At 44.1% G+C, this 26,670-nt stretch overlaps 1 protein-coding gene across 1 annotated transcript; it reads right to left on the bottom strand.

Annotated features, from left to right (window-relative positions):
- Window positions 1-715: 715 nt before the first annotated feature.
- Window positions 716-24,847, bottom strand: LOC119389331 (phosphoserine phosphatase). The gene is made up of 5 exons (XM_037656535.2): window positions 24,455-24,847; window positions 24,048-24,182; window positions 19,484-19,629; window positions 17,734-17,882; window positions 716-1,387 (listed from the first exon to the last, which is right to left on the bottom strand). The coding sequence occupies exons 1-5, from the start codon at window positions 24,814-24,816 to the stop codon at window positions 1,277-1,279; spliced, it is 903 nt and encodes a 300-aa protein (XP_037512463.1). The 5' UTR covers window positions 24,817-24,847; the 3' UTR covers window positions 716-1,276.
- Between the last annotated feature and the right edge of the window lie 1,823 nt (window positions 24,848-26,670).

The raw sequence follows: 26,670 nt of genomic DNA on the forward strand, positions 1-26,670 counted from the left end.
GATTTTTTTTCTTTAAATTTCATGGCTACTTTCTGTCTTTTTGACCTACCAACCTTGTTTGGTAGTCTGTCAGAGCCAGTTTTATTCAGACATTTGTGTGAACGTGACTTTGACGATGTGCACTGTAATCTTGCTTAGAGTCCATGCATTTGTAATTCATGCGAGCTTGAATCAACTGATAAAATCAAACTTCAGAAGTGAATGTAATTGTTTGTGTCAATGAAAGTATTGGTGCATTTTCGCACCTCCTATTCTGGGGAGTGAAGCTGCCTTAATCTGGCCTTGGCAAATAGTATGGGCGAGCTTGGCAAGTCCGAGTCTGAATGAGACTAGGCAAAACATTTTGTCAGCAAGTCTTGGGAAGTCATCTGTTTTGCCCATTCAAGCATCAGCTTAACCACCACAGTTCCTTTCCACATGCTCTTTGTGTGCTGCACAGTCAAATGACAAGAAGCAGGTGCAAAGAGTGTCCAAGAACTCTCAGGTGCCAAAGTGCTTGCAGATGAAGGCAGTGCCAAAATAAGGTCCTGTAAGCTTTGACAACTGGTTATGAAATTCTATTTGGTGGCTGCCTTTCATTCTGAATTTCAAACATACATTCATAATATTTTTGTTATGACCAATGGGAAGCCCAGACAAAGGCTTTTTACTTCAGCAGTTCAAGAATTGCTGCTGTGAAATGCTTGAGGCACCATTCCAAGAATATAGCCGCAAGCCGTGAGAGGTGCCAATTTTATTTGGCATAAGAGCCAACAGCTTTAGTCGATAATACTAAGATGGCAAAACACAATGGAGACATCATACTGAAGTTAAGCTCTAAGACTGTTTGCTAGCAACTTTTGGCTTCAGGTACCATTTGAATTTCGATAAGAACATAAAACAGGTCCCTCAATATTTCAAGTTTTTCGAGAGAAATACATGTATATAAAAATAAAAGATGTGCACAATTATGTTACAACAGATCTCTCTAGTTTATGAAATGCATCAGAAAAGAAATGTTGGCTACGCTGCATTTATCCAGAGTGGCGGTGCAATTTGTTCGATCAATATGAGCACTTCTCGACACCTCTGCGTCATAGAACATCATTTTCCGAAATGGCTTCTTGGAAAAGCCTGAACGAGTTTGCAACTTTCGATTGCTATATCCACTTGCAAAAACAGCTGAAAAGTCTGCCTGATTCCCATTGTTTCAATAATAATGGAGAGGCTGCAAGGACAATAAAATACTGTACAAAAATAAATATCAGGTGCAACAAAATAAAGTGGTGTCGTCATGTCAATTCCTATTCAACTCCTGCACTAGCTCATCAAAGCTGTAGACAAACCACGAAGCTGCCTTCTTGACTTTCTCACGAACTTGGTTTCCACCGTATCCGACAAATGCATCCTGTAAACAAAGCAGGAGAGAAGGCATCAGAAGAAGGGCGTACACACATTCACACAGACAGTTGTAAGCCACACTCACATTAACAGACAGTTCTAAAATCCACAAAATGGGCCATTCAGGTTCCCATAGTGAAAGCGTAATGATAGCTACGCACACAAGCAGGCACATCAACTACACAGTGAGGCATAACTTTCATGAATTTATTTTTTGTTTGTACCAAGGTCACACTAAAATAAAGATTGTCATATGAAGTCCCATTTTTTACTTTCGAGGAATTAGGTCGCACATTTCAAAGCTCATTTTTCCTGTCAGGCTGTGAAATAGGCTGCCAAAAGATGTTGTAAATACTGACATCAAAAGAGACTGTCAGAAGTGCCAAATCTAAGTTGCAGTTATTCGCAGAAAAAAAATGTTTTTATGGCTCTCCTGTAAAATGCTGCAAAAATACAGACCCCTACATTTTTATTACGATGTTTATATCTTATGCAGTAAGCTGCTCCAAACAAGGAAGATTGAAGAGATGTAAAATTGTTAACAGGGAATGTGGCTGGAAGCAATGTTTGGACTAGAAGACTAAGCTTTTTAATTACGCTGTTTATATCTTATGCAATAAGCTGCTCCAAACAAAGAAGATTGAAGAGATGTAAAGTAAAATCGTTAACAGGGAATGTGGCTGGAAGCAATGTTTGGACTAGAAGACCAAGCTTTTTCATTACGATGTTTATATCTTATGCAATAAGCTGCTCCAAACGAAGATTGAAGAGATGTAAAATCGTTAACAGGAAATGTGGCTGGAAGCAATGTTTGCACTAGAGGACCAAACTGCTTTTTCATTACGATGCTTATATCTTATGCAATAAGCTGCTCTAAACAAAGAAGATTAGTAGTAGTAGTAGTAGTAGTAGTAGTATAAAACTTTATTGTGTACAGAAACCAGACAGGCTAGAACCCCAGTGCCCCACAGGGAATATGGGGGTGAAAAGCGTAGCCTGTATGGCAGGGTGGTGCCCCTATTCCAAGGCCCCACTGGCACAAGCCATCCGTTCAGCTCTTTGGATCAGTCGTAGCTGATCTTTCAGGGCCGGGCTTGACAGCAGCGCCTCCCATTTGTCCCATGTGCCATTTGTGTCGTGTTCTTCTCCATGCTCCACACACTCCATGATGTGAAAAAGTGTTGGTGTTGCTCCACACCACGGACATATGTCTCTATACGCTGTGGGGTAGATCAGGTGGAGAGTGTGCAGATTTATGTAAGTGTTCGTCTGTAATCTTCGTAGCACGGTCGCCTCCGCAGCGCTGAGTTTGCCATGTGGGGGTGGATAGATTTGTCTATTTTCTCTATAGTACCTAAGAATCTTTGCGTACCAAGGGTCTAGGGGGGTAGGTTCCTCTATTGCAGAGTATGGGGTGGCTTCGTGATGTGTAAAGCCTCGAGCCACCTCATCTGCATGCAGGTTCCCAGTCACGCCCTCGTGCCCCTGTGCCCAGGTGACAGTCTGGACGTATTTCACATTGGGGTCCCATCCAGTCCCAACCAATATTCGGAGGGCCTGTTCTCCAATTTTGCCCTTTAGATAGTTTCTGCAAGCCTTTTGTGAGTCACTAATGATGGTTAATGGAGCATTTCGCGTCCATCCCTCTTTTATTGCAAGGGCTATGGCGACCTCTTCCGCTTCGGTTGTCGAGGGTCGATCTATTGATGCACAGACTGTAATTCTCCCTCTACGGTCTGCGGCTACAGACACAGCCTTCCTTGCATAGGTCTGATAAGGTGCAGCGTCAGTGAATCTCGCTGTGTTCATATGTTTTGTCATTTTGCCAATGTTGTTCACCCTGGCCTTTCTTTTCCCAGCATGCAGAGTAGGATCCATGTTCTTTGGTATTGGCGATACCGTGTACCATTCTCTAAGTTCGTTTGGTACCTCTCTAGTTTCTTGATGCTTTTGTATTAATGCATCGCACCCTAGTTTTGTTAAGACTGCTCTGCCAGTTGGAGTCTGGAGAAGGTGATTTTCTTATGCTTGTAGCTGTGCCTCAATTAATTCGTCAATTGTGTTATGAAGACCAAGCGCCAATAGCTTGTCGTTTGAAGTATTCCGCGGTAATCTTAGGGCGGTCTTGTAGGCCATTCCTATTTGGTTTGCTTTTTCTTTCTCTTCCCTGTTCATATTATGATACAGAAGTGAGTATGTAATACAATTGATGACGAGACTTTTGACCAGATGGAGGGTATCTTGTTCTCTCATGCCCTAACGGCTGTATGTTATGCGCGAGATCATGTGTGAGATCTGCTGTATGGCTGTTTTGAGTTTATGTAGTGTGTGCAGACATCTCTGATTAGCTTGCAGCCACATACCTAGTATTCTGATGGTATCTTTCTCCGGAATGATATTCCCTTCTAGCCTTTGCGTTTTTGTCTTTGTGAAGCGAATAAGTTCAGACTTTTCCGCTTAGCACTGAAGTACCCGTATCCTTGTGTACTCTTCTATGGTTCTAGCTGCCTGTTGTAATCTATCTTCTTTCTCCGCTAGGCTGCCTGTAGTTGTCCATACTGTGATATCGTCTGCATATATTGCATGTTGTAGGCCGGCAATGTCCGAGTTCTCTTGCAAGGCCTATCATGGCAACGTTGAAAAGTGTGGGTGAGATGACCTCCCCTTGGGGTGTTCCTTTGTTTGGAGGACGAATGGTGTCTGATTCATAATACCCTAGTTTGATTATTGCAATCCTGTGAATAAGGAAACTTTTGACGTATTGGAATATTCGCTCTCCACAGTTAGCTTCCTTCAGACCTTGAAGTATTGCTTCGTGACTGATGTTATCAAAGGCACCCTTTATGTCAACGGCCATAATGATGTTTTCCCCAACCTTAGAGATGTCCATTAGTACTTGTTCTTTTAAGAGTAGTAGGATATCTTGCGTTGAGAGGTGTGGACAAAAGCCAAACACGGTGTTGGGCATTAGTTTGTTGTTCTCGAGATGACTTAGGAGCCTGGTGTTGACCAGTTTTTCAAAGATTTTTCCTAAGCAGGACGTGAGCGAGATTGGTCTCATGTGCTCGATGCCTAGTTTTTTTCCTGGTTTGGGCCCCATGATCACAATCGCATGTTTCCATTGTCGTGGAACAGTTGCTGCAAGCCAATGTTTGTGTATTTTGTGAGAGCTTCAACGGCTTCGTCATTTAGGTTCCTGATCATACCATAGGCGATTTTATCTGCACTCGCCGCCGTGTTCTTTTTTTGTACTAAATATGGCTGCACTGATTTCTGCGTCTGTAAAAGGCTTGTCTAGATCTGGTTGCGGTGATCCTTTATACCTTCCTTCGTATGAAAGTGTCGTTCCGTTTCCCCCAAAGTATTTTTCATGCATGGCTTGAATGAGATCCTCTTTTGTACCAGGGTATGAGTGTATTAATCTGTCTATGGCTTTACTGTTTTCACTTTTCGTCTTCGTTGGGTCTATCATGGCTTTAAGTAGGTTCCATGTTTTGGCCGTACTCAGTGTTCCGTTGAGTGAATCGCAGAAATTGGCCCAATTGGTTCCAGCTAGTTGATTGGCGCATTCCTCTGCACGCTGGGTGATATCTCTGATTTTCGCCTTTAATTTAGTGTTGTGTTTCTGTCTTCTCCACCTTTTTGTAAGGCTTCTCCTTGCTTCCCAGAGATGTAGTAGGTGCGAGTCAACCTCATGGGCGTTGCTTGTTCACATTTCCTTGGTGTACCTTTCTTTTTGACGTCTCATTTCGTCGCACCATTCACTTAAGTTTGCTATGTCTGAGGCGGTTAACTTTTCTCACAGCAATTTTCTAAATGCATGCCAATCCGTTGTTTTGGCTGCGCCAATCTTTTTAAGTATCCGGTTCGTGTGTATGGTGCTGCATATTATATAATGGTCACTGCCTAGATTTTCTAGAGTGTTGTGCCATTCCACACCTTGACAGTTTTTGCACATCGTTAGATACGGACTCGTATCACTGGATTTACTGTTTCCTAGTCTTGTTGGTATTGCTGGATCCGTTAGGAGTGCCATGCTAGTAATTTCTATTTGATTGGCTATGTTCTTTCCTTTGGCATCCTGCGTTAGGTATCCCCAGCTTGGGTCTTTTGCATTGAAGTCACCCATCACTATGAGTGAGTTATGTTTCGCTAGTTTCACTGCATCCCCGAAGAGTTTGTCAAAGGTTATCTTCCTCTGTCTAGGTGGGCTATAAATGTTTAAGATGAAGGCACTTTTCTGTTTATTGCCTCTATATACACCAGAGCACGCCTGTCTCGCACCCAGGCTGCTGGCGAGCGGAGTGGTTACTCTCGCACCCAGACGCCGGGCTGCCAAGGCGCGCATGGTTTGCACGAAGTAAACCGGGCAAGCTGCAGTTCTGAGGCTTTAAAGTGCGAAAAACTACCCGTTCACGCCGCTTCCGCGTATAAGAGCTCGTCTGGGCACTACTGTGTAGTCTTTGGATGCCAAACAAGCAGCGCAACAGGAGGATATTAGCGCTGTCTGCGATGACCACGATGCGCCACGCGAATAGTGCCGGTGCGGTGTTTTGAGCTTCGCCGTGAGTGGATAACTGTGATTCAAGCAGAAAAACTACGAGCCGAGTGAAAATGCGCGAGTAAGTACACTAACCGTGTATTCTGCAGTGTGATACCCACCTATTTCATTTTGCGAACCTAATTTGCGTGACGCGCAGCTGGGTTGAAGGCAGGCGTGAGCTTTGTGTGGGGGTGCACTTCATACCTTTGAGCATTTCCTTTGACGAAAATGTAGTGCTAGGTAGTGCTTTCAAGCACAAGCCATCAGCATGCTTTGCCACTTTCAACGTAGTATTAAGCTTTCGTGCTTTTGATGGCATCCACGCCTTCAAGATTTCGTCTTCAAAAGGTAGTAAATGGTACAGTGTTCCTCAACAGCTGGCCAGAATTTCGTGCTTTCATTTCAGTGTTTGATGTCCCCAAATTTATTTGGACACGAGGCATCCAGCTGCACATAATACATATATTGGCACGTAAGTAAAAAGTACTCGCGCCAGTGTCCTTTACGTCGCAGGCGTAGCGCTAGCTCAAGCAGCTAAATTTTTAGCTTATTTACACAGCACACATTTAATAAAAGACAGCTGGATTCCGCCCATTTCAATATCGGCTTAACTAAGAGTAGCACAGTTTAGCTTGTAAAGCATCATCGTTACAAGATTAAAATAGCGAAGATAGCTTCCAAAAGGGATCGATGAACGATACTGCACGCGACACTGTCCGATAGCACGCTTTCGTGAGCAAGACGCGTTATTGTAAGAGCGCTCGTGAAACAAAAATTACGTTCCGCGAAACCACCCGTAAAGCGTACTCTAATTATTACGTGATGTATGTTGAAATGATGAGTTTTCAGAAAAGTGTGTGCACAACTTGTAATATGGGGCAACGAAACATCGTTTCACTCTTTCGCAAGCCGCACTGCAATTACTATTCACGCGTACTACAGCGAGGACGTTTTTTTACAAATGTAACAGCATACGCACCTGACGAGGTTGCTTCCGCAGCCTGCTCAGCACGTACTGTATATATGCATTGTGGACTTTCATGAGCAAGGTGTTCTTGATATTCCAATAAAAGCAGCGAAAATGTCCAGTCTAGAAAAGACGCGAAACATGCTCTCCGACGGGCTGAGTTTCGGGAGTTGCGTGTTTGCACTGTGTAGCGTCTGCTGGCATGGCAGCCCGGGCATGTTGTTTCGTGGCGTGTGCGATAGATGGCGCGACGCGCGATGCAAATATGGCACTGTGCGTGGAATTCGCTGTGTTCTGGTCTATAAGATCTCTGTAATGATATGTGGGATTTCGATTCCTTCTGTTGGTTTATGATGTATTGCCGTTATGGATTTGTGGACCAATGTCGCTACTCTCCATTCACTGTTAATATTCCCATCTTCACCATGAGTCTCGTAACCCTGTATGCTTGGCTTGACTCCGACCTCTTGGACACTTACAGCTGGTGGCCTCAGTTGCATGGCCACCAGCTGTGCAAGCTGTCCCTTCTGTCGGAAACCCCGGCAGTTCCACTGCCATATATCGCACTCTTCTGTAGCTTTGGTTAGTCGGTTAGGCATTGTCGGTTGCTTCTTGAGTCATGGTCAGTAGGCCTGGCCTGTTGTATGCCTTATTTGCTTTTTCCCTTGTGTGGCAACCATTGGTATGCTTTCTTAACGCTTTCATGAGTTTGATCTGTTGCGCTTGCATTTTCTTTTCCAGAGCTTCTAGTTTTCTGTCTACCTGCCCCATGACTTGTTCGACGATGGAGGGAACTATTTCTTTTATGGCTTCTTTCAAAATCGCTATCGTGACTACAGTATCGCCGCTCGAAGTTGATGCGTTCTGTTGCTGTTGCTGCTGCTGTCCTGCCAAGGAGGTTTGAGTGTGTTTCTCTTGTGGTTGTTGCTGCTGCTGCTTTTGTTGGCTTTTAAGTTGCCTATCTTCCCTTTCTAGGTCCCCCATCCTTACGTGCATTAACTCTAATTCTCGCTCGAGTCGTGAGAGCTGTGTGTGCGTAGATTGTGCTTCGTGTGGAGGAGGTTGGGAGGGTGCTGCTGCCCAGCTTACCCTGTATTTCTGCTGCTGCTGTCGTTGTCGTTGTTGTTGTTGTTGCTGCTGCTGCGATGTCTTCTTGTATTTCTTGTTTTTTATCTTGTTGCTTTGTACTTGCCAATGCTGGGCTGCGACAGGGTCATGTCCTCGCTGGCCTTCCTTGGAGCTGGAGCGGTACCGGGAGTTTGATCTGGAGCCCGATCTAGAGCGGGAACTGGATCGGGATCCAGAGCGTGATCCCACGTTGGACCCCTCTGATAGATCCATGTCCTCTCGTTCAGTACTGAACCATCAGTGCTTAACACTTTCGTGACCGCACCTATTCCCATCGATAGTATGTTATTGATGACTTCAAGGTCAAGTTTTGGCACTCTCTGAGCGGTTCTGGACAGCTAACGCAATACAAAGGGTAAAATAACATGTTTTTTATCAGTTTTGTTTGAGTTTCTTTTTTCCATCGCGGGGAGATTTTTAAAGCTCATTCACAATTGGGTAGGTGAGCGCTCGCTGTTTCAGACTTCGCGTTGACGTCGCTCGCGGGTGCTCCACAGAAACGGCGAATTTCAACGGATTCCGATTAATCCGAGCGGGAACCTCTGGATGATAGTAGCAGCACAGACACTGAAGAAGACTTCGATTCGCCAAGCTTCAGTACGAACAGCGAAAGTGCGTCAAACCTCCCCGGAACATCAGCAGCTATCCGCCGGTAAGTTTAGTCTTCTCCTCGGGTCGCTTTATCGCCGCCGCGCGTCGATGTCAATGTATCCGATGCGTACTAAATATAAGAGCTCTTATCTGCAAGGTGTTAACATCATTTGGGCGGGAGCATTTGGCGCCGGCTGCAGAAAGAGCGCAGTTCTCTCCGCGAAGACGGCGCGAAGTGGAGTTTGACCCAATGCTCCGGTGTGCTGCGCCGGCGGTGTCTTCGTGTTGTTTTTCACCGCAGAAGTCATCAGAGAGATATGCAACCACACAGATAAGTATGCGTGGATGCATACTTTCAAAAAGCCAACATACAATGAGAGGGGTGGATCCATGGAGGGAGGTTAATGAAGAGAAGATGAGCAAGTTCGTCGCACTCCATGTGTACATGGTAATCGTTGATGTCCCGTGCTTGCATTGGTGTTGGTGTCGACGACACATATTTCCAGGCCTTCGTCCACCATGAGTGATGCCACTGAAAAGGTTGAAGGCTTCTTGAGTGTCTCTGATCTGAAGACGACGACCTTCTCCACGTCCATCCCACGACGACCATCCCACGAGAAGCTTCACCACGTGTCTTCTTTATTGCAACACATGAACAATTCTTCTATGCTATTTTTTAACCCCGTCGGAACCTTTCCAGTGAATGAGAAAATGGTGAAATCTGAAGGTCGGTATGGTATTCGGCAGTATATGAGGGAGAAAGAGGTACACTGTTCATTTCAAAGAATACCCCCACAGGAAAATTGAAAATACAAGAACTGCAAACTATGCTAGGAAAGTGGAACAGAAAAAAAAATTTTTTTTCCGAAACATGTGTAGCCAGCCTTTGTTTCACCACGTCGAGAAACTGCATCGCGCGGTGGCATGATAGGCACTAGTGCCTATATTCTTGTATTTATGTAAATAATCTTTGTACTTACAGAGCTTATATTTCCACTATTATTCTATGAGGGCTTTGCGTTCAAAACGTATATTTCGATTTTTTTTTTAATGTTTACCCTTTGCAGAGTATCATTGATGTTTTTATGAATCTTTTCTTTATTTTGATGCATTTTTGTTTCTTTGATAATTTTTTTATTATATTCGAAATAAATCCTTTGTTTGGAATTAATACTGTTGGAAAGACCAATTCTTCCTCTATCATTTGATACTCTACACTTTAGCATCGATTATTTTCTGTGGCAGGAAAAAAAATATTTCCTGGACTAACCAAAAACAATTGATCTTTCCGCGGTCACGAAAGTATTCCTCGACTGCTGTTGCTGTTGTTTGCCCCATTGGGGGACCCGCTTAAGCCTGTTGGTGCATTCCTTTGCTGCCGTTGGATGAGCCCCGCCGCACAGTGCACACTCGGGAACACACTCGTGGTCTCTTGGTGGGTCTTGGAAGTCTGCAGTCACTGCACACATTCACTATGGGTGTTGGGCAGACGTCTGTCCTGTGTCCCTGGCTTTTACACAACTTGCAGTATCGTCTTGTGGGTTGGTACAGTAGACATGGCATCTCACCACCGTAGTAATAATAATATAATATCTGGGGTTTAACGTCCCAAAACCACGATATGATTATGAGAGACGCCGTAGTGGAGGGCTCCGGAAATTTCGACCACCTGGGGTTCTTTAACGTGCACCTAAATCTAAGCACACGGGCCTCAAACATTTTCGCCTCCATCGAAAATGCAGCCGCCGCGGCCGGGATTCGATCCCGCGACCTTTGGGTCAGCAGTCGAGTGCCATAACCACTAGACCATCGTGGCGGGGCTCACCACCGTAGTAATACACAAAACGCGGCACAATAGGCCCATTGAAGGTTATCACTGCCATCTCAGATTTTCCCAGCATGTGTGCCTGGACGATTGTGACGCCCTGTGTGCGTACTCTCAGGTTGTTGAGAAGTTCTTCTTCCGGGGTTTCACGTTTAAGTCCGTGTACAACTCCCTTGAGGAACCCTTCGGGTGTAGAGATGTAGGTATTCACAGGATGTCTGGTGTTGTTAAGGCCGAGCGCCTTGAATACCAGAATTCTCTCGGCAACTTGCTCGTGCGGAGTACTTGCAATGATAATGTTGGATCCGTGCAGCAGGAATTTGTCACCTCTGCACGTTTCCGGGTCTCCACTTGCACATTTAATCGCTCGTGCCACTTCATATGTTTTTAAGTCTCTCACCATGAGCCCTGGTTTTGGCCGTATAATAATTTTCATGTCATTCTTAGGTAGAGGCGTCGCACGTGAGCGTCGGCAGCCTCTCATGGCACCCGATGCGTCGCGTCTGCTCCCATGTGACAGCCCAGGTGTTCCGTAACTGCCACCGGCGTTCTTCTCGCTGTCTCTGCGGGGTTCATCACCCACCAACACTATGTTATTCATTTTTTTTTTGTTAGGCCTAGTGATCCAGCTTGTTGAAAATCACCAACCTGCCTGGGATCTTCCAGGGTATGCGCTTGCTTCCTTAGTCGTTTACGTTCCCGTAACGATAGAGCAAGCTGCGACTGACCATTTTTCGCCTCGTCGTCGTCACCCTTTGATGCTTCATAGCCTTCGCTCTCGTCGCTGCTGGCTGACTCCACTTGTATCGCCTCGTCAGACGATGGGGAATCCTTGGCGAAGCCTCCCGTAGAGCCAAGTTCCATTTTCGAACCTTGATCGTCCGTGTCCATGGTTCCCTTTGTCGTTTCCTGGTCATTATCCGTTGGATTACTGGCTGCTGCCTGTTAGTCCTAGCCTGGCAGCCGGGCATGCCTGGTCTTCAGTCGCTTCAGAATGGAAGAAATCAGTGTCGTTGAACCGACAGCTCGATGTCAGAACGATCCCGGCATACTTCCGGACGCACTCTACAATTGTGGCAAAGAACCCACGAATTAACAGGGAATGTGGCTGGAAGCAATGTTTGGACTAGAAGACCAAGCTGCTTTTTCATTCGATGTTTATATGTTATGCAATAAGCTGCTTCAAACAAATAAGATTCAAGAGATGTAAAATTGTTAACAGGGAATGCGGCTGGAAGCAATGTTTGGATTAGAAGACCAAGCTGCTTTTTCATTACGATGTTTATATCTTATGCAATCAGCTGCTCCAAACAAGGAAGATTGAAGAGATGTAAAATCGTTAACAGGAAATGTGGCTGGAAGCAATGTTTGGACTAGAGGACCAAGCTGCTTTTTCATTACGATGCTTATATCTTATGCAATCAGCTGCTCCAAACAAGGAAGATTGAAGAGATGTAAAATCGTTAACAGGAAATGTGGCTGGAAGCAATGTTTGGACTAGAGGACCAAGCTGCTTTTTCATTACGATGTTTATATCTTATGCAATCAGCTGCTCCAAACAAGGAAGATTGAAGAGATGTAACATCGTTAACAGGAAATGTGGCTGGAAGCAATGTTTGGACTAGAGGACCAAGCTGCTTTTTCATTACGATGTTTATATCTTATGCAATCAGCTGCTCCAAACAAGGAAGATTGAAGAGATGTAACATCGTTAACAGGAAATGTGGCTGGAAGCAATGTTTGGACTAGAGGACCAAGCTGCTTTTTCATTACGATGTTTATATCTTATGCAATCAGCTGCTCCAAACAAGGAAGATTGAAGAGATGTAAAATCGTTAACAGGAAATGTGGCTGGAAGCAATGTTTGGACTAGAGGACCAAGCTGCTTTTTCATTACGATGTTTATATCTTATGCAATCAGCTGCTCCAAACAAGGAAGATTGAAGAGATGTAAAATCGTTAACGGGAAATGTGGCTGGAAGCAATGTTTGGACTAGAGGACCAAGCTGCTTTTTCACTACGATGTTTATATCTTATGCAATCAGCTGCTCCAAACAAGGAAGATTGAAGAGATGTAAAATCGTTAACAGGAAATGTGGCTGGAAGCAATGTTTGGACTAGAGGACCAAGCTGCTTTTTCATTACGATGTTTATATCTTATGCAATCAGCTGCTCTAAACAAGGAAGATTGAAGAGATGTAAAATCGTTAACAGGGAATGTGTTTGGACTCGAGGACCAAGTTTGCCTTCTTTGGCAGATTTGATGTACCCTTGCTTCTCGAAGCGACTTATGTGTGTAAAGGTGGCAAAACGAGGCTTGGAGTTGCACAGCAAGAGAGACACGGCTCCTAGGTTGTTTTGCTCTCCTTCCCAAGAACCATCACCAACAACTAAAATTGACTACAATATTATGGGTGCAGGCTGGAATATTTGCCGTCACAAAAAATACATTAAAATCGTTAACAGGGAATGTGTTTGGACTCGAGGACCAAGTTTGCCTTCTTTGGCAGATTTGATGTACCCTTGCTTCTCGAAGCGACTTATGTGTGTAAAGGTGGCAAAACGAGGCTTGGAGTTGCACAGCAAGAGAGACACGGCTCCTAGGTTGTTTTGCTCTCCTTCCCAAGAACCATCACCAACAACTAAAATTGACTACAATATTATGGGTGCAGGCTGGAATATTTGCCGTCACAAAAAATACATTGGCTAGGAAACTACGGAAAGCAATGGCACAGCACTTTCATGTGGCAGGTCACAATTTCAACGAGCTTGATGTACTACAGTCAAGGGTCCACCATCCCAGAGACTGAAAATATAGTTAGTTGTACGTTCAAAACTTCAATCCGCTGCAGTCAATAAACGTTTGAAAGAGTGCGGCTGAATCTCTTCAATTTAATAGGCATACTACAATGACCAATCACAATGAAGCTTCTTAAAGGGACACTAAAGGCAAATAATTTGTCAGAGTGAAAGGTAAATGTGTGAGAACGTCTAAAACGTCAACAGTATCAACAGCAGTGCTCTAGCAATCGAGAAATTAAGGTAAATGTAGGACACGATGTGCGCCATGAGTGGGACATTTTGGAAATGATCCCGATGACGTCAAAGAGTATGAAGTACAATTAACCACAACTAATCAAACTAGTTGCAATAAAAAAAGAACCTTCCGTGCATCACAAGACGTAATAAAATGCTGCTTGTTCATTTCCGTTTGATTCATGGAAAAAAGAACCTCTTGGCGCTAGCATGGGGAACAGCGCAAGTGGTTCAAAAGTTGCATTTTCGCCGAGCTGCACGTCTCAGTGGTAGTTTCGGTGTCGCTTTCTGCTGCGGGTATTTGGCTCTCACTATTTTCACCCTGTCGATACTCTACTTCTGCTGCTGCGGGCCAAGCTGAGCTCCGTTACAGTGAACTATGCAGTTTTGGAGTGGCCCGTGGCTGCATCTTGGCAAGGTTGATGGCCGCTGTTGCACAAGAAACCGTAGCGTCGGCGGCCAGGCAGTAAAGGCGGGCAACGTTGGGCACAGCAGCTGCTACGTCAGAAGGTCTGTTCAGTCGGGTGATTTGAAGTGCGCTAATGCAGTGTGGACCACTAAAACGTAATTTTCTTTCAAAATAAGCATTTCCTTGGCACGAAACAAGCACTACAAGGTTTCTGCAACGCTACTGCAACAATCAACGTCGACTTAATATTTGCCTTTAGTGTCCCTTTAAAGTGTTGCGGCCCAATAAATGACAGTCAAGCTGGTCTTTTCATATATTTTAAGACTGACTTAGCTAACTGGCTTCCAATTCTTGTAGTTTGCTTATTTGTTTTTTCACTCGAAGGGAGCAACAGAGCATATATAGCATCGGAATGAAAGTTTCTATACGTTCATCAGTTATTTGAAATGGTTGCAAAGCACTGGATCCACAGAAGCATTTTCGATATATATGTTTCAGGAGGAGGTTCCTGGCTATTCGGATAAACATAGGAATAAAAAACATAACATTTATACTGAGGAAGCGTGATTCGAATGTGCACAGGGCAGGCAAAAAAAATGAATAAAGATGGCAAAGGAAGTGAGAGAGATACGAACGTGATCCCCACGCTAAAAAGAAGCTCCACCAGCTTCGGGATGAAAAGAAAGCATCGCGTCTTATCTTGCAGGGGTGCGTCTAAAGTTGTTAACTGCACGAGCATGTGTTAAAGGGGCCGTCTCGCCTTCAAAAAAAAAAGGTGTCAGTACCCCTTTGGGTACTGACACATTTTTTCGAAGGAGAGCTTACTCTGCCATATAAATCTCCCATATGAGAACTCTGAGCAAGTGTGAAGCTCAGCAAATGCTCATAAAATATTTTATTTTGATATTAAAATGAATTTTTACATGGCACACCTACAGACATCGACACTAGCTTGACGTCAGGCTACAGTACCAATTCTCGTGACTTCATGCAGTAGTCTGTTGTGATGACGTTAGGTACCAAAACTTCCAAGATGGCCGCTTGTGCGTCACCAACAGAGCCACGGTACGGAGCGGCCGTGGAAACGTCATTATATATTGTGCGAGCACGTGACGAGAAACACATACAGTGTTGCGACGTCAGGGTACAGTAGGAACCTAAACTAGTTTTTAAAAACATACTGTAATTACTTTTTCAGGGTGTACTCGTGATTAGCACTACCTTTTCTAGGCTCTTGAGGGCTTGACCTTTCATTTGATGAAAAAAAAACGAGAACTGAAAATTTTCGTGTCAGTACCCCATAAGAGCAAAGGGTAAGCCCTATAAATCCCACGCATTTGTGTCCATTTTGAGGAACCGTTTTTTCAATGACTAAAAGGGGTATGCACATAATTCATATAGTATCATTTTTTACCAAATTTTCCGTTCTTTCAACTGAAGCAGATTTATTTAAATCTCACTAATATTATAATTTTGGTGAATTTTTTTACCTTTAGGACCTAAATTTTGAGTTAATTTAGGGTAAGCCCAATACATCCCATGCATTTTTGACCATTTTGAGGTACTGTTTTCTCAGTGACTAAAAGGGGCATGCACATAATTCATATCATTTTCTTTCCAAATTTTCCGTTCTTTCAAATGAAGCAGATTTATTTAAATCTCACTAGTATTAGAAGTTGTGAATTTTTCACCACTAGGACCTAAATTCTGAGTTAACTTGCATCTTTGAAAATTTGTAACACAAAAACTAAAGTGTATAACTTTCTGCTTCAGTAGTTGTATGCATTTATGTAGAATACAAGAAAAAATAAGGCCATGCTATGACACACCAATTTTGGTATACATCCGATTAACGATTTAACTGAAGCAGATTTATTTAGATCTCACTAATATTAGAATTTTGGTAAATTTTTTACCATTAGGACCTAAATTTTGAGTTAACTTGCATCTTTGAAAATTTGTAACACAAAAACTAAAGTGTATAACTTTCTGCTTCAGTAGTTGTATGCATTTATGTAGAATACAAGAAAAAATAATCAAGTGGTTATCTCGGAACACTACATAGGAAATAATGGTACCTAAGTGATAAAAAATGTGGTTTTGAGATAATCGAGTTTAAAGTTAGAAAACAGCTGAAAAGCGAACATACTTTGCCACAAACACTGTTCAACTATTTCATTGAGTAGCTACACGCTTGGTAATGATTGCCAAAGTCAGTTTTTCACTTTCTAGCCTGTCTTGCGCTTGCCTTGCTTCTTTTGTGAGCTGTCCTGCAGCTCTATCCGTAATGTATCCTCAATTGTGGTTAACTTTTTCCAGCAAAGCGACGGTATTTTGGCCGAGCTTCAATCCTAATTATTTCAGTATTTTAGCTTGTGCAATACTGCCATCATTAAACAAAAGAACATTCAATGTCGCAATCCTTAAGACTCTGAAGCCTAAACAAAGACAGCAAAGACTCTGCGACGCACGTCCCATTAGTTCAACACTTGCAGTGCGCAGTTTGCACGCGCAATTCAGTCTAACTGCATCACAAACAAATTTCATGTATACATTAGATCATACCCGTTGTCACCTTGCACGCGATTCGCCTCAAGTATGCTGAAAAGGCAGAGATGTTCAACGATGAAGGGCTTGCTGGTTCAGCGTTCAGCACCTCGGTACGTCACCAGCATTTATTCGCGTTTACAAGAGAGCTGTATTGGTTGGCATAATATTTACACTTGCTAAAGACCTTCTTTACCCTCAGCATCTCAACTTATCGACAGCCACGACAGACACAAGGCGTAATGAAGCTAGCAGCTGAAAAATGTTCGAACAGACGCGCTCCGAAGCACAAGAATCAATAAAAAGGCGCACAGCGTCTTCGGACTGCCTTAGAAGTTACCTGACAATTGCTTATACACAGCTCACTCCAGACAAGCATTTTGGCTTTCGTACACAAAGTTTTTTTTTAGAAAAAAATGGGCCGTAAGCATGAAGTGCATATGAGGGGCTTGTCCTGGGTTTGTTTCCGGAAAAACTGGTTTTCAGCCACAAAAAATACTTTTTAAGAAAAGCACAAAGGTTCACACTTCCCAAATTGCAAAGAAAAAAAAAGTGTTTTTTTTTTTTTCGAAGTTTGCCTTACCCTGTGCCCTTAACTGCACGAGCAGCCACTGGAGGTCAAGCCTGCATGGCTCTGCTTAGAAGCCATGCAGGTAACGGCGGCAATCATCACAGAAAACATGCAATGTCAAGGATGCTGCTCTCCAGCGCACAGTATTGAGAACAGATTCAAGACAGACAAAACACCAGAAATGCAGGAGTACATGGAACATTTCTCCCAACACTTAAGACTTTTTTTCATAAAAGAAAAACAGATGTTCATGCCAAAGGTGCACTCATTGTTCGAAGGACTATTGGCTCTATCAAATGCACCTCCTGTATGAGCCTGAAGAATGTCGTACAGTGTGCATATATAAATATTTAAGTAACAAACACCCTATTGTGTTCATGCAACCCGCTGGGTATGAAATAACGACGAATGTGCATCTGCCACACAATTTTTGTACTGCATTTACAAGCTGCTCCAGCTAAAATGAGTGTTCTGCATACCGGTACATGCAATCAGAACACGCCATAAAAACTTTGTCAAGAAGCGCGACAAACTTCTGTTGCAATGGAGGAAGAGGCAAAGCGCTCCTGAACATGTGTTTATATTGGTGGGAGGAGAAAAAGCAAGCCTCATTTAAGGCAGCGAAACAGTGGCAACATGCAACAGCATTCAGTGCACGATTTGAATAACCCTGATGACAGATGGTGGCGCATAGCACTAATTATGTCATGTGGCATCAACTACTTCAAGCACCTACCGCAGGAGGGCAAGCTGCCAGGTCGGTTGCCCCATCGCCGACCATGACGACTCGTTGATAGCCATATTTCTGCTTGAGGAAGGATACCACTCGAGCTTTGCCATCTTGGTGAGATGTGGGCTGCTTCTCATCATAGCCTGCATACTCGCCTGCAATGATGAGATGAGTCAGATGCATCTATACTGGATCGCCAATGTTTAAGAAACTTTCGATTTTAACTCGTGTAACCTGCTCCATCGGTGCACGAAAAGAAAGCATGAAATAGATTCTCTCCTCAAAACAGCTTTACGTGGATCTGCAACAGTGTGCAAAATTGGGCTAGTTGGTTTAACTTCATTGTTAAACAGCGCAAAAAGACACGAGAAGGACCACACAGGACGGGCGCTGGACTAGCAACTGTTGGGTTTATTGTGCAGAAAGGAATAAATACACGTAGTCTGACTGCACGCACATCATCGCATTACAGATAATTGTCACTTCTTTCAAGCAGGCTAAATTCGCAATCATTAAGACAGATAGATGGGGTGGAAATGCAAACATCATGGTTGTATTTGTCTTCTCATTGTCGTTCTTGTGGTTGTAAACCATTGTTTAATCGCACGCATGTCATCTTCAGGCACGTTGACCAAAGGTCACGTGTAATCATAGAAGCTTTTCACATTAATGTGACACTAAAGGCTAATATTAAGTCGACGGTGAGTGTTGAAATAACAGCCCAGAAACCTCGTAGTGCTACTTTTGTGCCAAGGAAGTGCTTATTTTGAAATAAAATCACGTTTTTGTGGTCCTCATCGCATTAGCGCACTTCAAATCACCCGCCTGAAAGCGGTGTTTCTCACGTCACTGCTGCCGTGCCCAACGTTGCCCGCCTTTACTGCGCGGCGGCGTGCGTCATGCGGGCATCCGGCAACATCACATGCATGCAGCATTTTGTCGAACTTTCCCTCGGAGCGACTTTCACGAGCGCGCAAAACACGCCGCAGTACGCGATACCAAAACTACCACTGAGATGCGACCATGGGAGCGAAGCAGGGTGTCGGGCAAAGCGCAGTTCGGCGAAAACGGAACCTTTGAACCACGTGCGCCGTTCCCCATGGCAACGCCAAAGCGGTTCTTTTTTCCATGAATGAAACAGAAACGAACAAGCAGCATTTTATTACGTCTCTTGGTGCACTGAAGGTTCTTTTTTTATTGCAGCTAGTTTGATTACGAGTGATTAATTGTAGTCGAACTCTCTCACATCATCGGGATCATTTCCAAAATGTGCCGCTCGTGGCACTCATTGTGTGATATAATTAGCTTAATTTCTCGGTAAGTAGCGCACTGCTGTTGATAATATTGCCGTTTTAGACGTCATACATTGAGCTTTCACTCTGACATAAATTGTTATTTGCCTTCAGTGTCCCTTTAAGTACAACCATGATGTTTGCATTTCCACCCAATCTATCTGTCTTCATGATTGCGAATTTAGCCTGCTTGAAAGAAGTGACAATTATCTATAATGCGATGATTCACGAGCAGTCGGACTACCGTGTATGTATTCCTTTCTGCACAATAAATCCAACAGTTGCTAGTCCAGTGCCTGTCCTCTGTGGTCCTCCTTCTCGTGTCTTCGTCTTTTTGTGCTGTTTAACAATGCAATCATGTGGATCTATTTGGCCCTGAAAACTTTCAGTAGCTCTTAGAAGCACCGCCTTGTTTATAGCATCACAACATTGCACACTGTGCACTCATGTACAACTATGCATACCATTAAAGTAGAACTTTAGCTGATTTGCAAAAATATTCTTGCGAGGAATGCCAATCTCGTCTGCAACTCCCTCGATGATGGACCGGAAACCTCCAGAAACCAGATACACAGCAACTCCACGAGATTGTAATTGAGCCACCAGCTCCCTGCAAGAATAGGTTTATTCCCATTACATTATCAATGCTTAACTGCTAATGCACATTATCCACGAAAATTACTGTTGTTCACGGCTCTAAAAGAAACTTTGGCACAAGTGAATGGGTTTCTAACAATGTATGCTTTAATGTGTAAATGTGCTTAGCAGTAAAAAAGTAAGTACTCTAAAATGAATACCTCCAAGACAACTAAAGGCGATCCAGAAGACACATAAACAAGTTTTTTTTTTTTTAAACAGCCAAATTTACCTTAAGCTAAATTGATGGAAACTCAATATTTTGTCAGTGTATTTAGGATATCAATGTGCCTGCATTACAGTCAAAATGTGAGTAACCTACTTTAGCCAATATTCAGGAGTAAATAGTGGATCTCACGTAGCCACATCATGGCAGTTTTCTCTAGCTGTGGTTCCAGCATCACCACGCATCCATGCACACACAGTGTAAGGCCCAATATGAGAGCTAAAACAATAGCTGACAAAAGAAAAAATGACCAAAATCAAGGCAACAGTCAACTTTTACTTGCTGCCAGCTGAGTGAGGTGCTTCTTGAGATTATGAGAAAAATGGTGCTATTTCCTGCATGCCTGGCAGGTAGTAGCAGGCTTCACCACACATAACATATGCTAGGCTGCTGATAAAAACAAGTTTGCTTGTGGACGCAATACTCCTTGTTTGACAATTTCTCATCACCGCCAAGGTGTGGCAATGCACAAGATGACCATTGCGACTACGCATGTGGTCCTATGTATTTTTTGTGAACCTCACACACAAGGCAACGAGACTGATTTATCACTAAAGATTAAAAAAAAAACATGGAAAAGATTTAGTGATCTAAATGCGGTATACAGTCAGTGTCACTGAGCCACACTGTGTTTGTAAATTAGAGATCTAAAAACCTTTGAGATATTCAGTCACAGTAGTAAAACACATGGCTGACTGGTGCAGCTTTCCCAGCTTGACTGGCTAGAAGAAATGTCCCTTTCCTATTCTGAACGATCGGTGCCCACCCACATCACTTGTGGTCATAGGTCGGCAAACTCACTCATGAGTCGACTCACTCAGACTCAGATCGGGCCGTGAGTCTGAGCGAGTTCAGGTGAGTAATATTTGGGCGAGTTTGAGTACGAGCGAGTGCGGCTGAGGAAAATTTTAGTAAGTCCGAGTCCGAGTGAGCCCTAAGCACAAGATATATTTCTTGAGAGAGTCTGAGTGAGCTCCACCTTCTATTGCCGACCTATTTTCCTATATACTCATCTTCAGGATTACTATCGGTCTTATATCGACTTACGTTTATGCTCAAGTCTATTCACACATTAGTCAACGCACGGGCGTTCATGCGCCACCTCAATATTTATTGATCGAAGGCGTGAATAGGGGGGGGGGGCATGACCTTGCCTTGCAAACTCTTTCACGGGAAGTTCTTGGTGAAATATTTTATGTAAGTCGTGTATTTCATAAAAGGTGTCCTTACTGAATTGAAACTACTGATAACTCATATTTGAAGGTAAAAGAACAAAAGCCGTATCACAGAGCACCGATTATGTGAGATATTAGCGTTAAACAGCACCATGTTCGGAAAAGCTCATTTTACGCTAACGGACTCATGAGTCGACTCACTGAGACTCGCGTCAAGCTGCGAGTCTGAGTCTGAGTGAGTCCGGTTGAGAAAAGTTCAGCGAGCCCGAGTCCGAGTGAGTCCGGCTGAGGAAAATTTCGGTCCGAGTCCAAGTGAGCCCTCAGAGCTAAATATATTTCCCGAGTGAGTCTGAGTGAGCTCCAATTTTTTTGCCGACGTATGCTTGTGGTGCTCAGCTAAAAAGCCAGCCACATTGTTGTTTCAACTGTACCCTTTTGTTAAAGGGACTCACAGCCAATTGTTAAGGCACCTGTTCTATTTAGTGCAGCGTATAGCTTACCACTCAGAGTTGTGTAATTATGGAATGGCAACAAGAACAACACCATGAAACATCAGAGTTTTCTGACCAGTAGTGCCAATGAGCTCATACACGCAACATGTGCTACAAACATGTTGCATTCATCGAGGTGCATCACGCACTGTGACTTCAGATTCCCCTGGTTGCTGCATCAACTCCTTTTAGCAGAGTAAAGTGCCTAATAATATGCAGACTCATTTTAAGCATGCACGAAAACAACAGCAGACTACGTACGGCAATCTGAATGACTCCCTCGTGCTGTACAAAGCCTCGTGCACCAAGACGTGCTGGTCACAATTTTAAATATGCAAGTCCTATCATATTCTCTCACTATAATCGATGGTCTCTCGATTTCTACTGGGTCCACAACTCAGCTCCAGCAGTTGAATCCTCGATTTGGACAACCAGATTACAAAAGCCATTCCACATGACTGGTCTAAGGCAATTCAGTAATATACCTAGAGCTTGAACATTGCAATACACGTATCTTTTGACTTCACACAGCATTCCCAGTAAATGCGTTTATGTATGAATATAATACCTAGACACTGAGGGCTCACTGGCAGTTCATACGTGTATTTGAGCCTTTGGTGATAAAAACAGTGACAACATTATCAATTATGTGGTGATAAATTGTGTGACTTAAGCCTGCAAGTCTAGGTGCACTGCTCAGGAAGGCAATGTTTTGAGAAAAAGAGAGAACATTCTGTGCGAGTTAGCCAAGGTCCTGCAAGGTGCTGACCAGAAGCAAGGAAAAGCTTGAAATGAGAAAAGGTAAAAGAAATGGATGACATGCTCTACCCTTAAGCATAATGGAGCCCTCTGTGACAAATGTGCCTCTAAAGGGGCCACGGCATCCAATTTTCGATCCTAATCTGTGTTGCGAGAGTTAATCCTTGTGCGGTTACAAATAAGCTGGCAAAATTTTGGCGCATTTGGTCGAGCACTTAATTTATTATTGAATATTTTTATAATCACGCGAGCGGTATGAGAGTCGGGCAACACTGGCACACTTGCTAGCCGTGACGTAACAAGTAGCTTGCTTTGCGAGCGTCTGCATTTTGGCGAACGATAATGTTCCGTGGTCAGCTGCACGTTAAGTCGAGATATCTTAACTTTCTTCAGTTTGATGCTGAAATTGAACAATTGGCAGCGGCTGAAACTTTGGTAGAAGACGATGGCTCGACTTGACGCAGCGCATGACACCACAGATGCCATGGCAAAATGGCAGTCGCCGGAGGTGAGCGGTGTTTATAGCCGGTGACTTATTCGGCTTGTTTTGCATGGAAATTTTTTTTACAGTCTACTTTTCATGTGTGTATCGGCATAATAGACCCTCTACTTCTATTTTTCGCTCAAAACCACAAATTGTTGGCTGCTCGTGTCATGGCCCCTTTAAGTGAACAAAGACCGTGTTGCCAAGAGCTCTCCTATTCATGATAAAGTTCAATCTGCTTACATTTGACCACAGAAGACCTCAATTCTTGGATGGTGAACACCATATTTCATGCAGAATTCTTTGGAGTAATGTTCACAATGAAGATGCTCAAAAGCAAATTTGGGCCATAGCATTAAAGAATGGAACTTGCAAAGCCTTGTTCGTTTACAAAAGAATTTTCTCTCATCCTGGCAACACTTTCATTGCACACATGTACACGTGAAAGCTACAAGTCTTACAGTGGTTTTTCCACTCACATAGATCTGAATTTTCCTGATAGGAGTGCTGTTCAGAGCAATTCAATTGAGGGTTGAGGAGATGGATGTATTTATAGTGGCAAGGAAACAATACTAAATACGACAGCAGCTGGGCAGCAATAGAAAATTTCAACAGGAGGGATGTTAATGCAACTCACATATTACCTCTCGGATAAAGCAAGTGCAGGATCGTTTGCAGCAATTTTTTTAGTGTGTATCGACGATATAAATCTGCCCAAGTATTTCAGATTTTTAGGCTCATTGAAGTCTTTTTTTTTTAACCCAGGAAAGGAAAATTTATTGAAAAATACGGTATTAGAGTTTGACCCTGGAAACATGGCAAATGGCATAAAGCCATAATTATTTCTTAATTAACATTCTTCCGACAGCTTCTGGTGGATGAAATAATCTTTTTTTTGCTATATCGTTAAGACTACCCAGGAGAGAAAAAAAAGTAAAAAATGGCCATTGTTTGCATTGCTTTCTGTGTTATCAAATGCTGAAACATCCAATCATTTGAAACAATTCACTATGGTAGTTGGGTGGTAGATGATAGGAACGTAGTTGTAGCATCAGGACAGCATCATTTAGTTTTATAAAAAGGTTGTCCTTTCTTTTTTCACCCGAAAACTGGGAAAAGCTTAAAGGTGCATCACAAGTAGAAAGCATTCACATGCTGTTTCACGTTGTCATAAACTCAGAAACAAAAAGAAATGCTTGGCATTTAAAACAACAGATTGCTCCACCCAAGGTTGCAACTCAATGAGAGAGGACTTACTCAATGCCAACCGAGAGCCGCGGTGGGTTCTGCTCGATGTATTCTTGAAGCATGCGTGCCGTTGGCTGGATGAGTTCTAGCCGCCGTTCCAGAGCCTCCCTGAATGTCATGCCCCCACGCATAGCCTTGTTTGTTCTGCGCACAAAGATTTACGTTGCTGGTGCGAAGCAGTCATCGCTGCTATGTTTCCTGCTGCCAATTGAATGAATTGAGTCTTCGCTAGACTCGCAAATTCAAGGTATTGGGGATGGTTGTATTGGCAGCAAACCAGCCCCCTGAAGTGGTTGTTTAACTGGCAATTTTGTTCTCGCAACGCTACATAACTGAGCAGGATGAAAGTCCATATTTTTCAGTAGCGTATGGGTCCGGCAAGAGCTATTGCCGCCGTAAAGTTCCGCAGTACTCACAGTTCGGCCACCTCCTTGTCCCTGCCTGCAAAGCGGGCCAGTTCGTCGATGGCCTCGTCCATGCAGACCGTCGAGTCGACGTCGAAGCAGACACAGTCGGCCGCTCGCCACATGGCACGCGTTTGGCTCTCGGTTAAGTTACTCTCGGTCACCGATCCAGGCATGGTGCTCGACGTGCTGCTCAGCTTGACTGGACGAGGTGCGAGGAGAGGAAACAGCTGATGCGGCGTGGGAGGGAAGCGACGAGCAGCAGACGACGAGCCGATCAGCTGGTGGTGCTTGGTGCGCTGCGTTTGCACAACGGTTTCGGTAATTGCACTGCTCACTCGGACGGCCTGGAATCTCGAGAAGAGGTTGAGCATGAGCACAGGGTAGCGTAAAATAGACCCGCAGCGGCCAATCAGGGCCCGCCGTGCGCGGGGAGGCGGCAGGCCAGCCACTCTGCGCGCTCGCTTCCCCCTGGCGGCGGCGACCGGCGTTCATCAGGTGATATTTCTTTTTTTTCCTCTTTCCTGCCATACTGTGCAGCTGGAAACTTTCCACTACCCCCGTCGTCTTTGCTGCGTTTGACCTCGTCACTGGTTCCCGCGGTCATTTGCTTTCTTAAACAGGCGAGGTAGGTTCGGTGCGTTGGCTAGCGGGCGCCCTTGGTAACGCGTAGGTTCAAGGGTACGTCGTTTGTTTATCCTCCGCTTGTTGCGGGAAGAAGGCAAACAGGTGTTTGTTACGTAGCAGCTCGTAATCGTTCGTCATCCGTCTTTCGTTGCCGACGTCTCCTTGGCGCAGCCTCAAGGATGGCTGAACAACAGCCGTCGCCTCTCTCAAAAAAACGCGCCTCGTCCATCGACGACGGGCTCATTATTCACCGTGGAAAGGGTTTCGTTCCTCAACTAGACGGCTTCCGGTTGGCACGTGCTGCGCACGTGAACACCACCGTTCGATCCCTCTTGCATTACGCGCGCCGACTGTCAGAATTTCTCGTGTGCACCAGATGTGCGGCGTTCAAATAAAGCGGCATCGCAGATGAATGCAGCCTGCGAAAGGATTGTTTTTGCTGCCGGTATGCAAAAACTTTCCGACCATCTTCGGGCGCCTTTTTTTCGTGGTCGGATTATTTGACAAGGTACGATTTCTCGAGGTCTGTGAGATGGCGTTATCCTCGCCCTGCCCAGTCCCTCAGCTTTTGGGGCAGGTGGGAAGGACTTCCTGTGTTCATCGATTATTCGAAATACCGATCATCTTTCGGATAACGAGCACCGACGGGAAAACCCCAAAGGAACGTGTCGTTGGCAAAGCGATGTGTCGTTTTGCTTGTTTAAGCAGTGAATCACCGAGGTGCGTGCAGCCCTAGATTTTACGGGACTGTTGGCGTTATATGCTAAACACCGCGCCAAGCTGTTTTTGCTCGAGTGCCGCCGAAGCGATCAATCTTGAATATTGCGCACCCTCTTAAAAAGTAGCGTTAATTTCAATGCCCCAATCAACAAGTACGTGATGAAGCAGTAATTGCGGATCTTTACCTTCTTATGATTGTTCCGTACCCTTCTTTGTCAGCATTTCAATGTATTACTTTTCAGTTGTCTTCATCAAAGACTATTTTATGTATCTTTAGTTTTTAAATGCGAAGCATTTCTTAGCGAACTTTTAGCGTATCTATCTCTAGCCGCCTACGACTTCGTGCTATCGTGTCCGTTTCGTTAACGCGGCGTATAACAAATTTGATATGGCATGGCATCACTGTATGGCGAACATAAACGACAGGTCGTAACATGAAAATCATGACATGCGTGTCATGAACGGCATGATTTACATGACACGGTATTGGTGCTCTTGCGGCCGTTTCGTCTACCAAAACTGGTACGGCATGAAAAGAGTGTATGACGAACACAAGTGACAGGTCATATATGTCATGTACGGCATGACTTATATGACATGGTCTTGGGGCGCTCGCGTCCGTTTGATTAAGTGGTTATATACCAAAATTGGTAAGGCGAGACATTTCTGTATGACGAACATAAATTACAGGTGTTAACACAGAGATGATGACATTCATGTCATGATTTACATGTCAAGCTCATGATCATGTGCTCGCGGCCGTTTCGCTAGCTTGACCAAAACTGGTGTGGCGTGACCACTGCTGCTACTCTGTGGGTCCCGTCAAGTTGTCTGCGACAGCTTTTCGGCGGGGGACTTGTGTGTGGGAAATGAAGTGGATT

This window comes from Rhipicephalus sanguineus, chromosome 4 (genome assembly GCF_013339695.2).
Source record: "Rhipicephalus sanguineus isolate Rsan-2018 chromosome 4, BIME_Rsan_1.4, whole genome shotgun sequence".
Lineage (NCBI taxonomy): Eukaryota > Metazoa > Arthropoda > Arachnida > Ixodida > Ixodidae > Rhipicephalus > Rhipicephalus sanguineus.